The sequence below is a fragment of the Balaenoptera borealis genome (genome assembly GCF_965194805.1).
Source record: "Balaenoptera borealis genome assembly, chromosome: 16".
In the NCBI taxonomy this organism is placed as follows: domain Eukaryota; kingdom Metazoa; phylum Chordata; class Mammalia; order Artiodactyla; family Balaenopteridae; genus Balaenoptera; species Balaenoptera borealis.
In genome coordinates, this window is record NC_138872.1 from 53,091,967 (window position 1) to 53,108,785 (window position 16,819).

General features: G+C 49.3%; 1 protein-coding gene across 2 annotated transcripts in view; it reads right to left on the reverse strand.

The window, feature by feature from the left end:
- TRAP1 (TNF receptor associated protein 1) overlaps positions 1 to 16,819 on the reverse strand; it is a 54,524-nt gene that overhangs the window by 13,661 nt on the left and 24,044 nt on the right. For both annotated transcript variants that reach the window (XM_082362109.1, XM_082362108.1), the window contains exons 2-9: positions 11,668 to 11,832; positions 10,702 to 10,784; positions 9,371 to 9,511; positions 4,698 to 4,769; positions 3,038 to 3,198; positions 2,115 to 2,224; positions 1,478 to 1,551; positions 525 to 680 (exon numbers count right to left, since the gene is read on the reverse strand). In XM_082362109.1, the coding sequence (XP_082218235.1) occupies positions 525 to 680; positions 1,478 to 1,551; positions 2,115 to 2,224; positions 3,038 to 3,198; positions 4,698 to 4,769; positions 9,371 to 9,511; positions 10,702 to 10,784; positions 11,668 to 11,832 (962 nt within the window). The remainder of the gene's footprint in view (positions 1 to 524; positions 681 to 1,477; positions 1,552 to 2,114; positions 2,225 to 3,037; positions 3,199 to 4,697; positions 4,770 to 9,370; positions 9,512 to 10,701; positions 10,785 to 11,667; positions 11,833 to 16,819) is intronic.

Here is a 16,819-nt window from a genome sequence, read left to right on the forward strand (position 1 = left end):
TGTTAAGGTGGGAACTGACTTGGGGGGTCCTGGGCGGGGGCCCAAGGCTCTGCACTCCTAATGGGCCCAGGGGAGGCTGGGGCTGCTGGTCTGCAGAGCACACTCAGCGGGAGGGTAGAACAGCTCTTTCCAAGATGGGTATCAGGCTCTAGTCAGTTAAAGCCAGGAAAGCTGGGTTCAACCCAAGCAGGTTTCCCCGCTGCAGGATTTGGTGGGGCCTTCACGGTGCTGCCCTGAGCCATGCGGAAGTAGGGAGAGCGCACTGCATGGAGACAGGACGCCCGCACCCGTCCACAAAGCCCAGGCCTGCCGGGCCAAACATCTCTGTTCAGCACCACTCACTTCAACTTCTGTTCACCTGTCTAGACGTACAGGATTTTCTTTCATCCTGATGCTGCTAAGGCAATTTTTGTGATGTCTGTGCTGAGCTGTCACCATTCAGGGGAAGTGCTGCTGGTGTGTAAACCCAGGGAGCAGCGGACAGGCCCCTGGCAGCCCGCATGGCAGGCCTGCGCCCGGCTCACCGTTTCCGGCACGTAGAAGAGGCTGCGGATGTTGAGCGGTGCGTCCGTCTTGTAGTGCAGGGTGTAGCGGGGCTTGTCATGGGCCTGAGCGATGTAGCGGTAGAATTCCTCGTGCTGACCCTCGCCCACATCCTTGGGGTCCATCATCCAGATGGCCTGGAAATGGAATGAACAGGGACGTTGTTTCAGACGCATCCTCCCAACAACACGTGGAGCTGACCTGGTGGAGCTCGCGGGGCCCGGGTGCTGGCAAAGGAGCCCTCAGCATGACTGAGGGTCGGCCTCCCGGGCCCTCTGTCTCCAGCCCCACCCTCTCCAGCGCTGGACAGAGACACACAAAAGGCTCTGGGAACAAGCGCCCTGTCCCCAGCACAGTGTCAGGAAGAGCAAAGCAGGAGGCAGGGTCTGGACGAGCCTGCACGACGTTGTGACACTAGCCACCAACAGGTGAGCGGCTTGAGAAACACGGTTGAGCCACGCGCTGGACAGTTACTGAGCCGTGAAAAGGAACAGAGCACTGATACACCCTACAACCAGCATAACCTGAAAACACAGTAAGAAGCTGGACACAAAAGGCCACACAGTGGTCGACTCCATTTTTATGAAACGCCCAGAATAAGCCAATCCAGAAAATGGACTGGTTGCCAGGGGCCAGGGCGGGGAGTGGGAGTGACTGCTGATGGGCGTGGGGTCTCTTTCTGGGGGTGAAACGTTCTGGAACCGACCATGGTGACGGCAGCATGACTGAATACACTCAGGAGCACGAAGCATGTGCTGTGAAGGGTGACCCCCCTGGTGCACATGGACCTGCCTGCACCCACAGATCTCGCCTCCCCCAGAACACCCAGTCCCGGGGCTCTGACAGCAACGCCCAGTCCCACCTCTGCCCCGCCAGCCTGACGTGGAGCGGCTCATCTCCACAGCCACCTGAGCCTGAGGCAGCCAGGCCTCACCTGCAGGGTATTAATGCGCCTTCCGTTCAGGTACAAGGGGAAGCTGACAAATTTGCTGTACTTTGTCACCACGTCTGGAAGAGACAGAAAAAAAGCAATGAACACGGGAAGCTTCTGTAGATGAAAGCTCTGGAAGGTGCTGCAGGGGTCACACAGCTCTGGGAGGCCTCGTCCCTGCCCTGCCCGCACACAGGGAGCAGAACTCGCTCCCAAACCAGATCTCGAGGCCCAGGCCACCATGAGACACGATGCCTCCTTGGCGGCATAAACAGGGTTTCACGGGCTAACGTGACCCCTTGAGAGCGCTGGGCACCTTCAGTAGCATCCAGTGAGACCTGGACAGAGAGGAGCACCTCGCAGCTGCACCCGCTCTGGTTGTCCAGGAGTCGGGACTCAGGCTGGGTGGGCGGGCTGGCGACATCTTACAGCACAGGCAGGACGAGCACAGGACCCTGCGCCACCAGCAAGCGCAGTGGAGGCAGTGCTGCTCGAAAGGAGGAGGGCAAACCTGACCCTGCCCCAACCCACGGCCAGCCCTGCGCCTGCGACCCCCGCCCCAAAATGTCCTAAAACGCAGTGGCAGGAGGTACCGCACTGACCCACGCGCACGTCCCCAGAGGCCCAGGCTCCCGCTCACCTCGAACCCGAGCCTCGCTGGTGAACTCTCTGCTGTCTGCCCTGAGGTGGATGATGACTTTGGTCCCGGTTCTAACTCCTGAGGCTTCAGCGATTTCAAACACCCCAGAGCTGAGACGCGGGAGAAGGAAGGCGAGTTCTGCCTGTCAGTGCTGACAAGTCCCACGTGGCAGGCAGGACTTGCATAGAAAGGAAGCTGGAGTGTCCCCCAGGCCGTCACACCTCCACCAGGGACAGTGGCCGCTGGGGTTGGGGCGCGGGGCTCCCCACTCCTGAACACGACCTCTCGGTCTCACACTCCCCTGAAGCGGCCAGGTGAGCGCCAGACTCCGGGAAGAGACCCCCGTCCTGTGCTAACTCCAAGCGCTCCGGACCCCTGGCCAGGCGCCTCCTCCCAAGAGCAGAAGCACACGAGGGGCACCTTGTCGATCCCTCGGCCCTGGTGACTGTGGGCCCCACTTTCACTTTTCCTGCGGGAAAGCAGGATTCAGAAATGAAGTCTGGGGGCTTGTGAGATAAACACTTAACCTTGGCTCTGGTGGGTGCCATCCTCCACGAACAGTCGAGATGTCCCTGGACATCACAGGCCCAGCACACGGTGGAGACGGCGCGAGGTGGGGCAGCCAGGGAGCCAAACCCTGACCCCCAAGAGGAGTCACGGACGCGCCTCAGAACAAAGGCACCCGCCCCGGAGCACAGAGCAGGGACCCACCCGGCAAAAAAGAGTAATGGCTCCCCGAGTGTGGGGCTCAGGCCTCCCATGAAAAGCCCAGGACGGCACCCTGGTGCTTTCCAAGGAGGCTGGCTTCCCAGACCAGGCTGCGAGCTCCAGCTGAGTCCCACTCTGCGTGGCAGGCGACACTTGCCACGATGGCCCCAGGGCCCGGGGACACTCCGTGTGTGATGTGGGACCCGCTCACTTACCCGTCTGAAAGCCACTGGTACCCAGGGCTGCCTGCGTCCACCGAGCGAGAATACACCTCGACTCTGTCAGCCACCATGAAGGCCGAGTAGAAACCCACTCCAAACTGGCCAATGATCTTGCTGCTGGCCTCCGCCTGGCTCTGGAGCGCATCCAGAAAGGCCTGTGGAGTGAGACCGGTCAGAGGGGGGCGGCCCTGCCCCGGAGACCTGCCGTCTGCCTGCAGCAGCGCATCCACTCCTCCAGCGCAGTCTCAGGCTGTGGTTCACCCTCGAGACAGCCCCGCACGTTCCACCCTCTTTCCCCACAGAGGGCCCAGCCCGGAGTGGCCCCTGACGTTCAGGGGAGGAGACTCCTAGATTTGTGGGCAAACTACACACCAAACACATGCTTTTGTATGGTATCACAGAGCACTTAATTACTGTAACTCATGTAATCGAAGTTCCTAATATTAAAAATTAAGTAAAATGCATATACTTGTTGCTATGAACACTGTTCCACAGACGTTCTGTGGTGATGGAAATGTTCTGTGTGGTCCAATGTGGGAGCTGCTGACCACATTTGGCTACTGAGCACTTGAACTGTGTAGCTAGTGTGACGAAAGAACTAATACATTTTAAATTGTATTTAATTCTAATTAATTTAAATTCCTCTACTCAATATTCTGTGATAACCTATGAGAAAAGAATCTAAAAAAGAATGATTATAGGTATATGTATAACTGAATCACTTTGCTGTACACCTGAAACTAAACACAACATTCTAAATCAACTATATTCCAATAAAATTAAAATATTTAAAAAAAAATTTTAATTCAAACAGCCACATGCTAGTAGCTACTGTATGTGATGACAGCACAGATTCCCTTCACAGAAATACAACCAAAAATGTAGTAGGGGAAACAGTTATGGTAAAGTCATTTTTTAAAGTAGAAATTTCTGTGAATCACTCTGGACTAACAATTAGACTGTTTTCAAGCACTTGGCATGAAGTGCCATTTTAGGCACCACTTAGGCCCACAAAAAAACAAAGAGCATTTGTTCACCCAGGAGAGGCACAAAGGCAGCCGAGGGACACAGCCTCTGTCCGGGGCTGGTGCTGGAGGAGGACACCTTGACCATCCCCCCCTTGTCGGCTTCAAGCTGCACCAGCACCCAACCACCCTGGAGCAGACAAGCGTGGAGGTCGCTTGTCTCCAGGCAGCAGTTCTGGAGAACAGTCAGCCTGCAACCCATGGGCCCCGCGGACTATCATGGACCATGCCGTCTCTGCGTCACTCCCTCCTCAAGCCTATGCAGCGCAAATAAATGCTAAGAAAGCACTTGGATAAAAGCCTCAGGAGGCAGAATGGCTGGCGTATCAGACGTGGACTGACGGGCTTTGAACCTAGGGTTGGCCAGTTTCTAGCTATGGGCAAAGTACTGACTCCATCCAGCAAATAACAGAAAGTGCCTCTGAGGTCCCCGTGACGACACAGTGAAATCCTGTGATAAAGGGTCCCCAATGCCAACAAGCTCGTGCCTGAGGACATTCCTCTGAAGCTGGTGTCCAGAGCATCTGGGACCTACCCTATCTGGTCAGAACTGCCCTTCGAGGGGAGACCCTCGAACCTGAGAGGGGGAACAGCTGCAGCACCTGAGGAAAGGGCAGCGGGGGGCTTACCTTTGACCCCGACCTGGCAATGGTTCCCAGGTTGGACACCAGCTCCTCCTGTGTCATCCCGATGCCAGTGTCCTGAGGAGAGAGACAAGCTAAGCACCCAAGCGAATGCACCAGGGAGCCAGGATGGACGTGTGGGGACACCCAGGCACAAGTACATCAGTTACACTTGCCAGGCGGGCCCAGCAAAGTAAGAACACTGTCACCAGAAAAGGTGAATTCCAGCCACGTCAGCCAGGCCTCACTGGAGAAAACCTCACTAGAGGATAGACACATAGATTAAAGGGACAAACCAGAGTCCAGGAAGAGCTGCACAGACAGTGTCAGGTGATTTTTGACAAAGGTTCCAAGACAAATCACTGGGGAAAGGAAAAACAAATGGTGCAGAAACAATGGGACAGCCACAGGCAAAAAACAACTCTTAGACCTTCCCTTACATAGACACAAAATGATCACAGATCTAAGTGTAAGAGCCAAGGCTGTAAAATTTCTAGAAGAAAAGATAGGAGAAAATCTTTATCACTTTGGAATAGGCAGACTTTTTCGACAGGTCACTAAAAGCATGAAGCATAAAAGGAAAAAGTGATAAACTGGATTTCATTAAAAACTTCTGCTTTTCAAAAACCACTACTAAGAAAATAAAAAGGCAAGCCACAGACTAGGGGAAAATATTTGCAAAAGTATATCTGATACAGGACTCGTACCTAGAATATACAAAGAACTCTTACAACGCAATAAAAAGACAAACAACCTGATTAAAAATGAGCAAGAATCTGAAAGACATTTCACAAGGAAGATATACGAATGGCAAACACATGAAAAGATACTCAACACCATTAATCATTAGGGAAATAAAAATTAAAACCACAATGAAATACACTGCTCACTCACCAGAATGGCTAAAATTAAAAAGACTGACAGTGACAAGTGTTGACAAGGATGTGCAGCCACTGGCATCCCAAATGCTGCCAGGAGTTACGCAGAATGGGACACCTGCTGTGGGAACATTTGGCAGTTTCTCATAAAGTTAAACAGACACTTTGCTTACAACCCAGCAATCCTATTCCGAGGTATTTAACCAAGAGAAATGAAAATATATGCCCACTCGAAGACTTAAATGTTCACAGTGGCTTTATTCCTAACATCCCCAAGTGCTCACCAACTCGTGAATGGACACATAAAACTGTGATGCCTCCACACAGCAGAGCACTTCTCAGTGACAGAAAGGAACAAACTACTGATACATGCAACAGCGTAGAAGAATCTCAAAAGCACTGTGACAAGTGAAAGAAGTCAGACTCAAAAGACTACCTCTTGTGTAATTCTGTTTATATGAAATTCTAGAAAATAGAAAACCATAGTGACAGAAAGCAGATCAGTGGTTGACAAGGGCTGGGAAGGGCAGGGAATACTGGGGTGATGACATCAGTGGTGTGGGTGGTCCCATGACCGTGTATGTTGGTCCAAACTCACTGTACACTTGAACTTGGGGAACTTGATTATATGTAAAAATCATATCTCAATAAAGCTTCTCAAAACAACAGCAGCGGGACTTCCCTGGTGGCGTAGTGGTTAAGAATCCACTTGCCGGGCTTCCCTGGTGGCACAGTGGTTGAGAATCTGCCTGCCCATGCAGGGGACACGGGTTCGAGCCCTGGTCTGGGAAGATCCCACATGCCGCAGAGCAACTGGGCCTGTGAGCCACAATTACTGAGCCTGCGCGTCTGGAGCCTGTGCTCCGCAACAAGAGAGGCCGCGATAGTGAGAGGCCTGCGCACCGCGATGAAGAGTGGCCCCCACTTGCCGCAACTAGAGAAAGCCCTTGCACAGAAACGAAGACCCAACACAGCCAAAAATAAATAAATAAATAAATAAATAAAATTTAAAATAAAATAAAATAAAATAAAATGGTAAAAAAAAGAATCCACCTGCCAATGCAGGGGACACGGGTTCAAGCCCTGGTCTGGGAAGATCCCACATGCCACGGAGCAACTAAGCCCATGCGCCAAAACTACTGAGCCTGCGCTCTAAAGCCCACGAGCCACAACTACTGAAGCCCACGCGCCACAACTACTGAAGCCCGCCCCGCCTAGAGCCCGTGCTCTGCAACAAGAGAAGCCACCGCAATGAGAAGCCCGTGCACCGCAAAGAAGAGTAGCCCCCGCTCGCCGCAACTAGAGAAAGCCTGCACGCAGCAACGAAGCCCAACGCAGCCAAATACAAATAAATAAAATAAATAAATTTATTAAAAAAAAAAAAAACAGCAGCAGCAAGCAAGGCACACACATGCACAGAGCAGAGCAAAGGAGTGAACAAGAGAGCACCAGACACCAGCAGCAATTCTGAGAAGCAAAACCAGGCCTGCTGGGAAGAGGCAGAGTCCACGGAGGCAGGCCCTCCACCCCGTAGGATGCACGCCCCACAACCCCCCCGCCGCCCCATAATCCCAGCCAGCAGGTCCTAGAGCAGCTGTCTCAGGAACGTGGTGGCCCTCAGGCCCACTGCCTGATGAACCCCACTTCTGCCTTTCTAACTCTTTGACTTTAAACTGCTCAAAGGTTACAACAGCCGCCAAAACTATTGCTGCATCTAAAGTAAGACTGTTAATCCAAATACCAGGCTGTGATTAAAATATAGTACCATAGAATATTCAGTAACATGGGGAAATATGCATCACAAGAGTATAAGTATAGTTAAAAATGCGGGGCTTCCCTGGTGGCGCAGTGGTTGAGAATCCGCCTGCCAACGCAGGGGACACAGGTTCGAGCCCTGGTCCGGGAAGATCCCACATGCCGCAGAGCAACGAAGCCCGTGTGCCACAGCTACTGAGCCTGCGCTCTAGAGCCCACGAGGCACAACTACTGAGCCCACATGCCACAACTACTGAGCCTGCGTGCTGCAACTACTGAAGCCTGCGCACCTAGAGCCTGTGCTCCGCAATGAGAAGCCCGCACACCGCAACGAAGAGTAGTCCCCACTCGCCACAACTAGAGAAAGCCTGCATGCAGCGACGAAGATCCAACACAGCCAAAAATAAATAAATAAAATAAATAAATTTTTTTAAAAATGTGAAGAGTTACAGCTGACCCTTGAATAACACGGATTTGAACTGTGCGGGTCCACATATTCACAGATTTTTTTCCAATAGCAAGTACTACCTACAGTACCACACGACCCACAGTCGGTTGAATCCGTGGATGTGGAACAGTGGGTACAGAGGAACTGCGTAGGGAGACCTGCAAATGTGGAGGAACTGGGTATACAGAGGGCAGACTAGAAGTTATATGTGGATTTCTGACTGTGGGGAGGGCCTGTCCCCACCTCCCCAGTGTTATTCAGGGTCACCTGTATATTAAAAAATAATATATCATTTAAAAATCTGTTTAGGGAATTCCCCGGCAGTCCAGTGGTTAGGACTCTGTGCTCTCACTGCCAAGGGCGCGGGTTCGATCCCTGGTCAGGGAACTAAGATCCCACAGGCCTTGTGGCGTGGCCAAAAAAATTTTTAAAAATCTGTTTAGATATGTAGACAAATGCATAGATCAAAACCCTAAATAGACACATACTAAAATGTCAACAGTATTTATCTTTGAATGATGGGGTGATTTTAAATTTTCTCCTCTTCGAAAAGGGAACCCTCTTACACTGTTGGTGGGAATGTAAACTGGTGCAGCCACTATGAAAAACAGTATGGGGGTCCCTCAGAAAACTAGAGTTGCCATGTGATCCATCAAACCCACTCCTGGGCACTTACCCAGACAAAACTATAATTCGAAAAGATATATGCGCCCCTATGTTCACAGCAGCACTATTTACAATAGCCAAGACATGGAGACAACCTAAATGTCCGTTGACAGATGAATGGATAAAAATGTGGTGTATGTATATATATATATATATATATGTATATATATATGTGTGTGTGTATATATATATATGTGTGTGTGTATATATATATATATGTGTGTGTGTATATATATATATAGTATACAATGGAATATTACTCGGCCATAAAAAAATAATGAAATAAAGCCATCTGTAGCAACATGGATGGACCTAGAGATTATCATACTAAGTGAAGTTAAATCAGAAAGAGAAAGACAAATACTATACGATATCACTTACATGTGGAATGTAAAATACAACACAAATGAACCTATCTACAAAACAGAAACAGAATCACGGACATAGGGAACAGACCTGTGGTTGCGGGGCGGGTTAGGGGGAGGGATGGAGTGGGAGTTTGGGATTAGCAGATGCAAACTATTATATATAGGATGGATAAACAACAAGGTCCTGCTGTATAGCACAGGAACTGTATTTAATATCCTGTGATAAACCAGAATGGAAAAGAATATGAAAAAGAATATATATGTATAACAGTCACTTCATTGTACAGCAGAAATTAACACATTGTAAATCAACTATACTTCAATAAAATTTAACAATAAATAAAGCGTCTCCTCTTCTGCTTATCTGTATTTTCTAAATTTTCTATATTGAATGAGTGTTTTTATAGTAAATTAACAGTAAAGGTGGTCAGCAGGTCACTAGGAGCCTAGAGCCATGACGAAAAGGCAGCCCGTCACCCAGCCCAGTGGGTGGAGAGGCCCCGGCGGTCACCAGCACGGGAGGCAGGGTGGCGTGCCCCGCGTCGGGACACTTGGATGAAGTACCTGGATCGTGATGGTGCCTTTCTCAGCGTCAGTCTGCAAGTGAATCTCCATTTCTGGCAGCGTCTGGCCTTCAGACACCAGCTTATGACGCAGCTTTTCCAAGGCGTCGCTAGCATTGGAGATCAGCTCCCGTATGAACACCTACGGAAATGGAAAGAAGATGCCAACGCTGCAGGACCTATTTGGTTAGCAGCATCTGCAGCAACTGGTACAGGCTGGCGGAGAAATGCCACAGAACTGTTTAACCAGAAAGATGTCCTGCTTTCCTCAAAGGCAGTTTCTCCAGGGCAGCTCACAGAATGATTGAAGTTAGATCACATTGCCGTGACCCAACCTTATGTCGACTCTGACTCTACTGCTCCTTCCTCAACATCAAACCTGGAGTTAGGTGTCGATCTGTTAAGTTAATTCCAAACAAGGACCCTGTAAGACAACTTCTTTCTCAACTCTTGCCCAGGGATGTCAAAATATCCTCAAAACATATTTTTTCTACTCCACGAAGGATTCACTGACTTCATTTAATCTAATCACAAACCAGACCTACCATGTTCAGGAGAAAAAAGGGCCACAGACCCAACTACCAACCCGTGTCCCTAAAGCCCTTTACCTGCGACAGACCTTCCACTTACAGTCAGACGCAGCGCATGGGGAGAGGGAAAGAGGTGTGACTGACCCCAAGAGAACAGAAGCTGGATGTCACGGGGACACTTGAATATAGAATTTAACAGGACGAGACCTGGAAATATTCCCTGGAAAGTCCTTTCATTTTGGAAAGCTGTGCTTTACCCTTCTCAAATTCTTTGCATTTTAGCAAAAATGAGCATGGAAACGATGGTTCACCATGGCCTGTCACCCCTGAGCTTCATCATTTTGAGCTTCATCTCCTCAAAAAGGTCCTTGGCAGCTCCTCCCTGCTCTACTCCACACTGGGCCGGGGTCTTCCTCCTCCAGCCCCGACACCCCCACAGGCCACAGGTGGCGATGCCAAGTGATGAGGGGCGTGAACCCAGGGCCTCAGCACACATCGACAACACCACAGAGACGGACGTCAGCAGGACCCCACGGCAACACCTGAGGGACTTCTAAATTATCAGCAAAATTCATTAATTCCCAGGTTCAATCCGGCTCAAAGAATCACCTGCATATAGTTATCCATAAAACCCAACAGATTTTGGTAAAAATACTCTCACTGGTAGCCAAGATCAGGACCTGTCCAAATGTAATGCATTTTCACAGCTAATGTACTAGCTGGCACCTCCCTAGAAGAGCACAGAAACAGTCTCGCCAAAAGAAACCTTGCTAGCGCCGGGAGTGATTAGCAGGTACCGCACCTCTTTTCCTGAGTACAAGGAACGGGCAACGATGTCCAGAAGCTTCTTTGTCTCAGCCTGGAACTCATGTTTGGAAACAGAACCTAGTAATGAATCGCAGACACAACCAATAAAGCTTAATGTCTTTTTTCGTGGAAGAATATGCTATGTAAAACATTCAAAAAAATCTTTAAGGTAAGGAGTTTTAAACATGTTTCAAAACAGCGAACAAAAAAGAAAGAAACCAAGTGTCTGGGGCTCAGGCAGGAGGTCTTGGGAGCGGAACAAACCAGTGGTTCCCTCTACCCGCAGAAAGGGGCGTAGGGGCACAAACCCTCACCTGCCTCCCTCCCCGCAGCCCGCAGGCCTCAGGTCGGGCTACCTCCAGGGGCTGTGGAGGCTGGCGCTTGACCCAGTCGTGAGGCGAGCTGGCTCTAACAACAAGACCCTGGATTCTATTCCTGAATACAGTGGTTTCCAAATTGATCAGTTAGGGAGCAAAATAACAAGAAAACCTCACTTCTCCTCTTAACCCAAACATCAAATATTCTTTTGTCGTCTCATTTGAAAGCCAGAAATGGACCCACTGCAGGACTGGCTCTGGAGATTGCCTTCCACACTTGCCAGGAATGAAGGACAACCCAGAGTGCAGTCCTTCACCGGCGGGGCCAACACTGAGTTTACGTCCTGCTTCCATGATTATTAGCAGATGTGCCATGAATCACCACTTTAAAGGGGCCCCATGCGAACTCACGGGTGACCACCAGAGGGGGCAAGATACGCCAGGATGGAAATCAGAAGTTCCTGAGAAGCCGGAAACGCAGGAGGCATTGTTTTGGGGAACCCTCCCTCCAACCAAGACCTTCCTTCGTCTGAAGCGAGTGGGTGGCTCTATCAATCATTGCTTCTGCCTCAAAAGCTTCCCCTCACGAGCCGGCAACGAGCCAACAAAGACTTCCTGGACCCAAACGCAGCTACACACAGTACCCTGCACGGTCTCCGAGCTGCTGATGATGGAGTGCAGGGGCTCCTCCTTCCGGTCCTCAGCAGCCTGGGAGCTGAACGGCCGTCCAACGTGGGAGCTTGAAGCCAGGCTTTGCCTGGGACTCCAGGACTGGGCTGGGGGCCTCCAAGGACACAGAACTGGTTTTCCTGAAAAGACAAATGTGAGAAAGAATGAGAGTTAATAAGACTTCAGAAACAGAATATCCTAATTTGTTCACGTCTGGCAGATGCTAACGTGGAATTCTTTAAGGCAGGCTGTTGTTCGAAAGACCCAGTGTCACCCAGGAGAAATCAGAAGTGACAAATGCTGTGCAGCTAGCTGGTGTTTTGGCAGGTAGTTCTGGTAACATATCCTCACACGTGGCAAATACCAAGAACATACGAGAACTTGGGGCAGAACCGCGGGAATGGGCAGGGGCCTTTTGACACCACTTCCCACTTACGTCCCCCAGTGAGATCGTGCACAAACCCACCAAACCCACACATGCCTCAGTGCTCACAGCCCCTCCCGGAGCCGGAAATAACGACAGGCTGGCCGGTCTTCTTACGGTGTAACTAACATGGAAAAAGGGAGAAAAAATACCCCTAAGAGGGAGACAAATCTTAAAATGTTGGTGTTCTCAAACAGTCTCATCATCTTCTAAAGAATCTTCACTGATTCTTTTCCTTTCCTTTTTTGTCCAAAACTGTCAGAGTTTTTAAAATTAGTGTATTTAAAAACTGCAAACCAGGGAATGATCTCCTCTACTTTGCAATCAGGAAGGGGATTCACAATGTCTCTTGAGTTGCTTTTCTGTAACTTCCTGTTCAGCACAGTGGACCAAGAAACCACTGCAAGGGAAGAAGGAAAACCCTTCCATTTGACACTGCTGTCCCCAGCCTGGTATGGTTGACAAGACGCTACAGAAACACATGCAGAGGGACGTCCCTGGTGGCGCAGTGGTTAAGACTCTGCGCTCCCAATGCAGGGGGCCCAGGGTTCGATCCCTGCTCAGGGAACTAGATCCCACATGAATGCTGCAACTAAGAGTTCACATGCTACAACTAAGGAGGCTGCCTTCCACAGCTAAAACCCGGCGCAACCAAATAAACTTAAATAAATATTAAAAAATAAAAAAGAAACACGTGCAGATACCTCCACTCTAACTGGCAGGATGGAGCCAGTCCTCACCAGCAGTCCCTGAAGACACTCGCCGGGGACTGGCATTGTTCAGTAGGTACTTAAGGCCCGACGTTTTCAAGGATACAGGTCAGACATACAAGACACTCCATGTGAAAGTCTAGGCCATAACAAACTGCAGCTGCCTGTTATGTAACTACATACGTGTGACAGTCAGAAAGGAATGATTTAGAATGTCCAGAAATAACTTGTAGGTTTAAAAATCAACATATTGACTTCCACATTCCTACAAGGTATAAAAATCTGCCTTTTCTTTAAGCTTATTCTTGGATTTATAAATAACACGATGTTAGCCTTTACCTCTATGCAGAATACCTTTAAAACTACCCCATTTCAGAAAATATCCAATTTCCAAACAATCTAAATGTTGATATTTAATTCTCTGGCCTAACTGTATTGTTCACCTTATCCATACAGCTTAAAAACAAAAACAAAAACAAAAACCCCACAACTGGAGTATTTCTTCTGGAATTAAATGGTATTTGGTTAGAGGGTTTAACAAACAGTCTGCACCAGGTCAGGCAGGGGTGCTGGGGTCGCTGTGATCCCAGCTGGTGCCCTGATGCAGGGCGAGCGATGCCAGTGGACTGTGGGCAACCCCACGCTGCCTCCCCTCCCAGGGACAGCACTCCTGGCCACATTCGGAGACATAAACAGGTTCCCCACAAAAGCTGGGAACCCTCTGCTTCAAAGTACGGTAGAACTTCAGGATGAAATCAGTGAGACTGGGATAAAGGAGAGATGTTTGAGGGATGCAAGACCCGGGTTGGGCCTCAGGACGGATTCTGGATTCTAGTTCTCCATTGAGCACTACTCTGGACGTGAAAGTGTTTGGGCCACCAGAATTCGGAGTGATGGGGGAGGTCCCCCAGAAGAAGAGGGGCAGAAAGCCCGGTAAGCACGGATTGGTGGTGTTCCTGACCACGCCTCCACATAAGCCCGAAGATGCTGAAAGCATTTTAGAAATTCTTACATCTAATACTCCTCTTACCATGTTGCATCTGCAACCACTCCCTATCACGTGACCTCAGGAAAGGACACGGTGGGGAGGAGGGGATCACACTGAGTCTTCTTCCAACAGTGATATGCACGGAGCGCTTATCCTTCTCCCTCCAGACCTCCCCCAGCTCTCCCGGTCCAAGGCCTTTGAGCAGGTCTTCCTGCCTGCAGCACTGTTCCCTGCAACCCACCCCTTAAATGTCAACATGTTATTCTTCTGACACCAATTCCATCTTGTTACTTATGATTTCTGAGGACTTATTCCTGAACGCAACCTCATCAATTCCAAATGCTTCAGGCTGGTCTTCCAGGCCCTCCACTAAGCAACACCCCAAACCTTCGGAACCTCACCTCCTTCCTCCCCAGTCCAGCAGGCCTGCTGACGTCCCATGCCCTGGAGAAGGGCTCCTGACCCGCTCCACTTGCATACATTTGTTGAACTGACCCCTATCCCCACTTCCTGTCCTGCCCTTCTGCTCATGGTCCTTTCCTCGCCATCTGCCTTTCAGTGCCATCAGGAAAGAACAGGTTGCGTTTCCTCATGGTTAGCTGTAAACCATCCCTACCCCAAAGGAAACCAGAAATCACACAAAATAGAACAATTCAGAGGCTAAGGGCTCCTCTCATTTTCAGACTTCTTGAACTAACTGTTCTAAACCTGCTCTCACATGGGGGGAAGGGGCTACTGGATTATGGCTGGCACACTTTTTTATTTCCAGTCTTCTGTGTATAAATATATTAATCAACAACACATCTTAGGGACTTCCCTGGCAGTCCAGCAGTTAAGACTCCACACTCCCAATGCAGGGGCCTGGGTTCGATCCCTGGTCTGGGAACTATATCCCTCATACCACAACTAAAATAGAAACTGCATGCCACAACTAAGACCCGGCACGGCCAAATAAATAATAAATATTAAAAAAAAAAAAACCCAAAAACACACATCTCAGAGATCACTCTGTTTTAGTACATATAAAGCTGCTTATTCTTTCTAGTGAACAAATAACATTCGACTGTAATGGATAAGTATTTAACTAGCGCTCAACTGATGGATGTTTAAACTGTTCCCAGTCTGTGCTGTTAAAAATAATGCTCCAAAGTGATAAAGAGTTATCTATTGATTGCATGCTTACCCTTCATGGAAGAAAGGAGATACTCTTTTGTGCAAAAGAAACAGGAAGGATAAATGAGAAACTAATGAGATTGTATATTCGTTTGCTAAGGCTGCCGTAACAAAGTACCACAGACAAGGTGGTTTACAACACAGAAACTTAATCTCTCACGGTTCTGGGGGCCAGAAGTGGAAAACCGAGGTGTTGGCAGGGCTGATTCCTTCTGAAGGCTCTGAGGGACAGTCTGTCCACGCCTCTCTCCCGGCTTCTGGTGTTGCCAGCAGCCCTGGGCTTGGGGCTGCCTCACTCCAGTCTCTGCCTCTGTCATCACATGGTTCTCTCTTCCCCATGTGTGTCTCCTCTGTGTCCAAATTTCCCTCTTCTTAAGGTCATCAGTTATACTGGATTTGGGGCTCACTCTAATCCAATATGACCTCATCTTATTATACCTGCAAAGACCCTACTTCCAAATAAGGTCACATTCACAGGTGAGGGCTTGAACGTATCTTTTGGGGGCACACAATTTAAGCCATAAGAAACTGGTTACAAGGGCTGTTAATTTCCTGGGACTGCTGTGGCAAAGCACCACAGGCTGGGCAGCTTTAACAACAGAAACTTATCATCTCACAGTTTTGGAGGCTAGAAGTGTAAAATCAAAGTGTTGGCAGGGCTGGTTCCTTCTGAGGCTGTGAAGGAGAATCTGTTCTATTCCTCTCTCCCAGCTTTGGGAGCCTCAGGCATTCTTTGGCTTAGAAATGACCACCTTCTCCCTGTGTCTTCACATCGTCTTCCCTCTGCTCGTGTCTGCCTCTGCGTCCAGATTTCCCCTTTTTATAAGGACACAGTCATATTGGATTAGGGCCCACCCTAACGACCTCATCTTAACTTGATCTTCTGCAAAGACCCTATTTCCAAATAAGATCGCATTCACAGGTCCTGGGGGTTAGAATTTCAGCATCTTTTGGGGGACACATGATTCAACCCATAACAGATGTGTGGGAACAGAATGGAGAAAGAAGGTTGGGAATGGTGTAGCAGAGCTGAGGAGAACGTGCATTTCTGAGTATCCCTTTTCCCTCTGACTCTTAGAACCATGGTAATGTTTCACATACCCAAAAAGTAAATAGTTAAGAGCAACCAGGGTGTGTGGAGAACATAAAACTAAATACAAACAGTAACGAATGTGCACAACTATATTATGAATAACATAACTGCCCTGAAAGAACCTAAGTGACTTCAGAAAACAGCATTTGGGGAAAAAAAAAAAAAAAGAAAACAGTACTTTGCACAGGTGACCCTTGAACAACGGGGGTGTTGGGGCACAGAACCCTCCGCCCCGCCCCCCGTGAAGTTGAAAATCCAAGTATAACTCTGCAGTTGGCCCTCCAACACAAGCACATCCACATCCGTGGATTCCAACCAACTGCAAATTGTGCAGTACTGCAGTACCTACTTAGTGAAAAAAATCTGCAAATAAGTGGACCCTCACAGTTCAGACTGTACTGTTCAAGGGTCAACTGTATATTGTAAAGCTGGGCTCAAAAAGGACAGCATACTGTTACTGTAGCAGAAGTGGTAGCAATTCTCAAACTGCTCTGTGTATATACTAAGATCAAGCAAGTGAGTACACTGTGACTCAAGTCAGGAGAAAGGAGTCAGGAAAGGGCAGGGGGAGGCCAGGGTGAACCCTGCTGTGCTGCAAATGGAGGCATCAGTGTCAGTGTAGAAATAAACACCGAGGTGCGTACACGTGTGTGACAGTGCACACACACGCATACTTCCTGGCTCTGTCCGGGGACACCCAAGCAGCAGTGAGCACACCTGGCACCAGGGAGAGCACCCG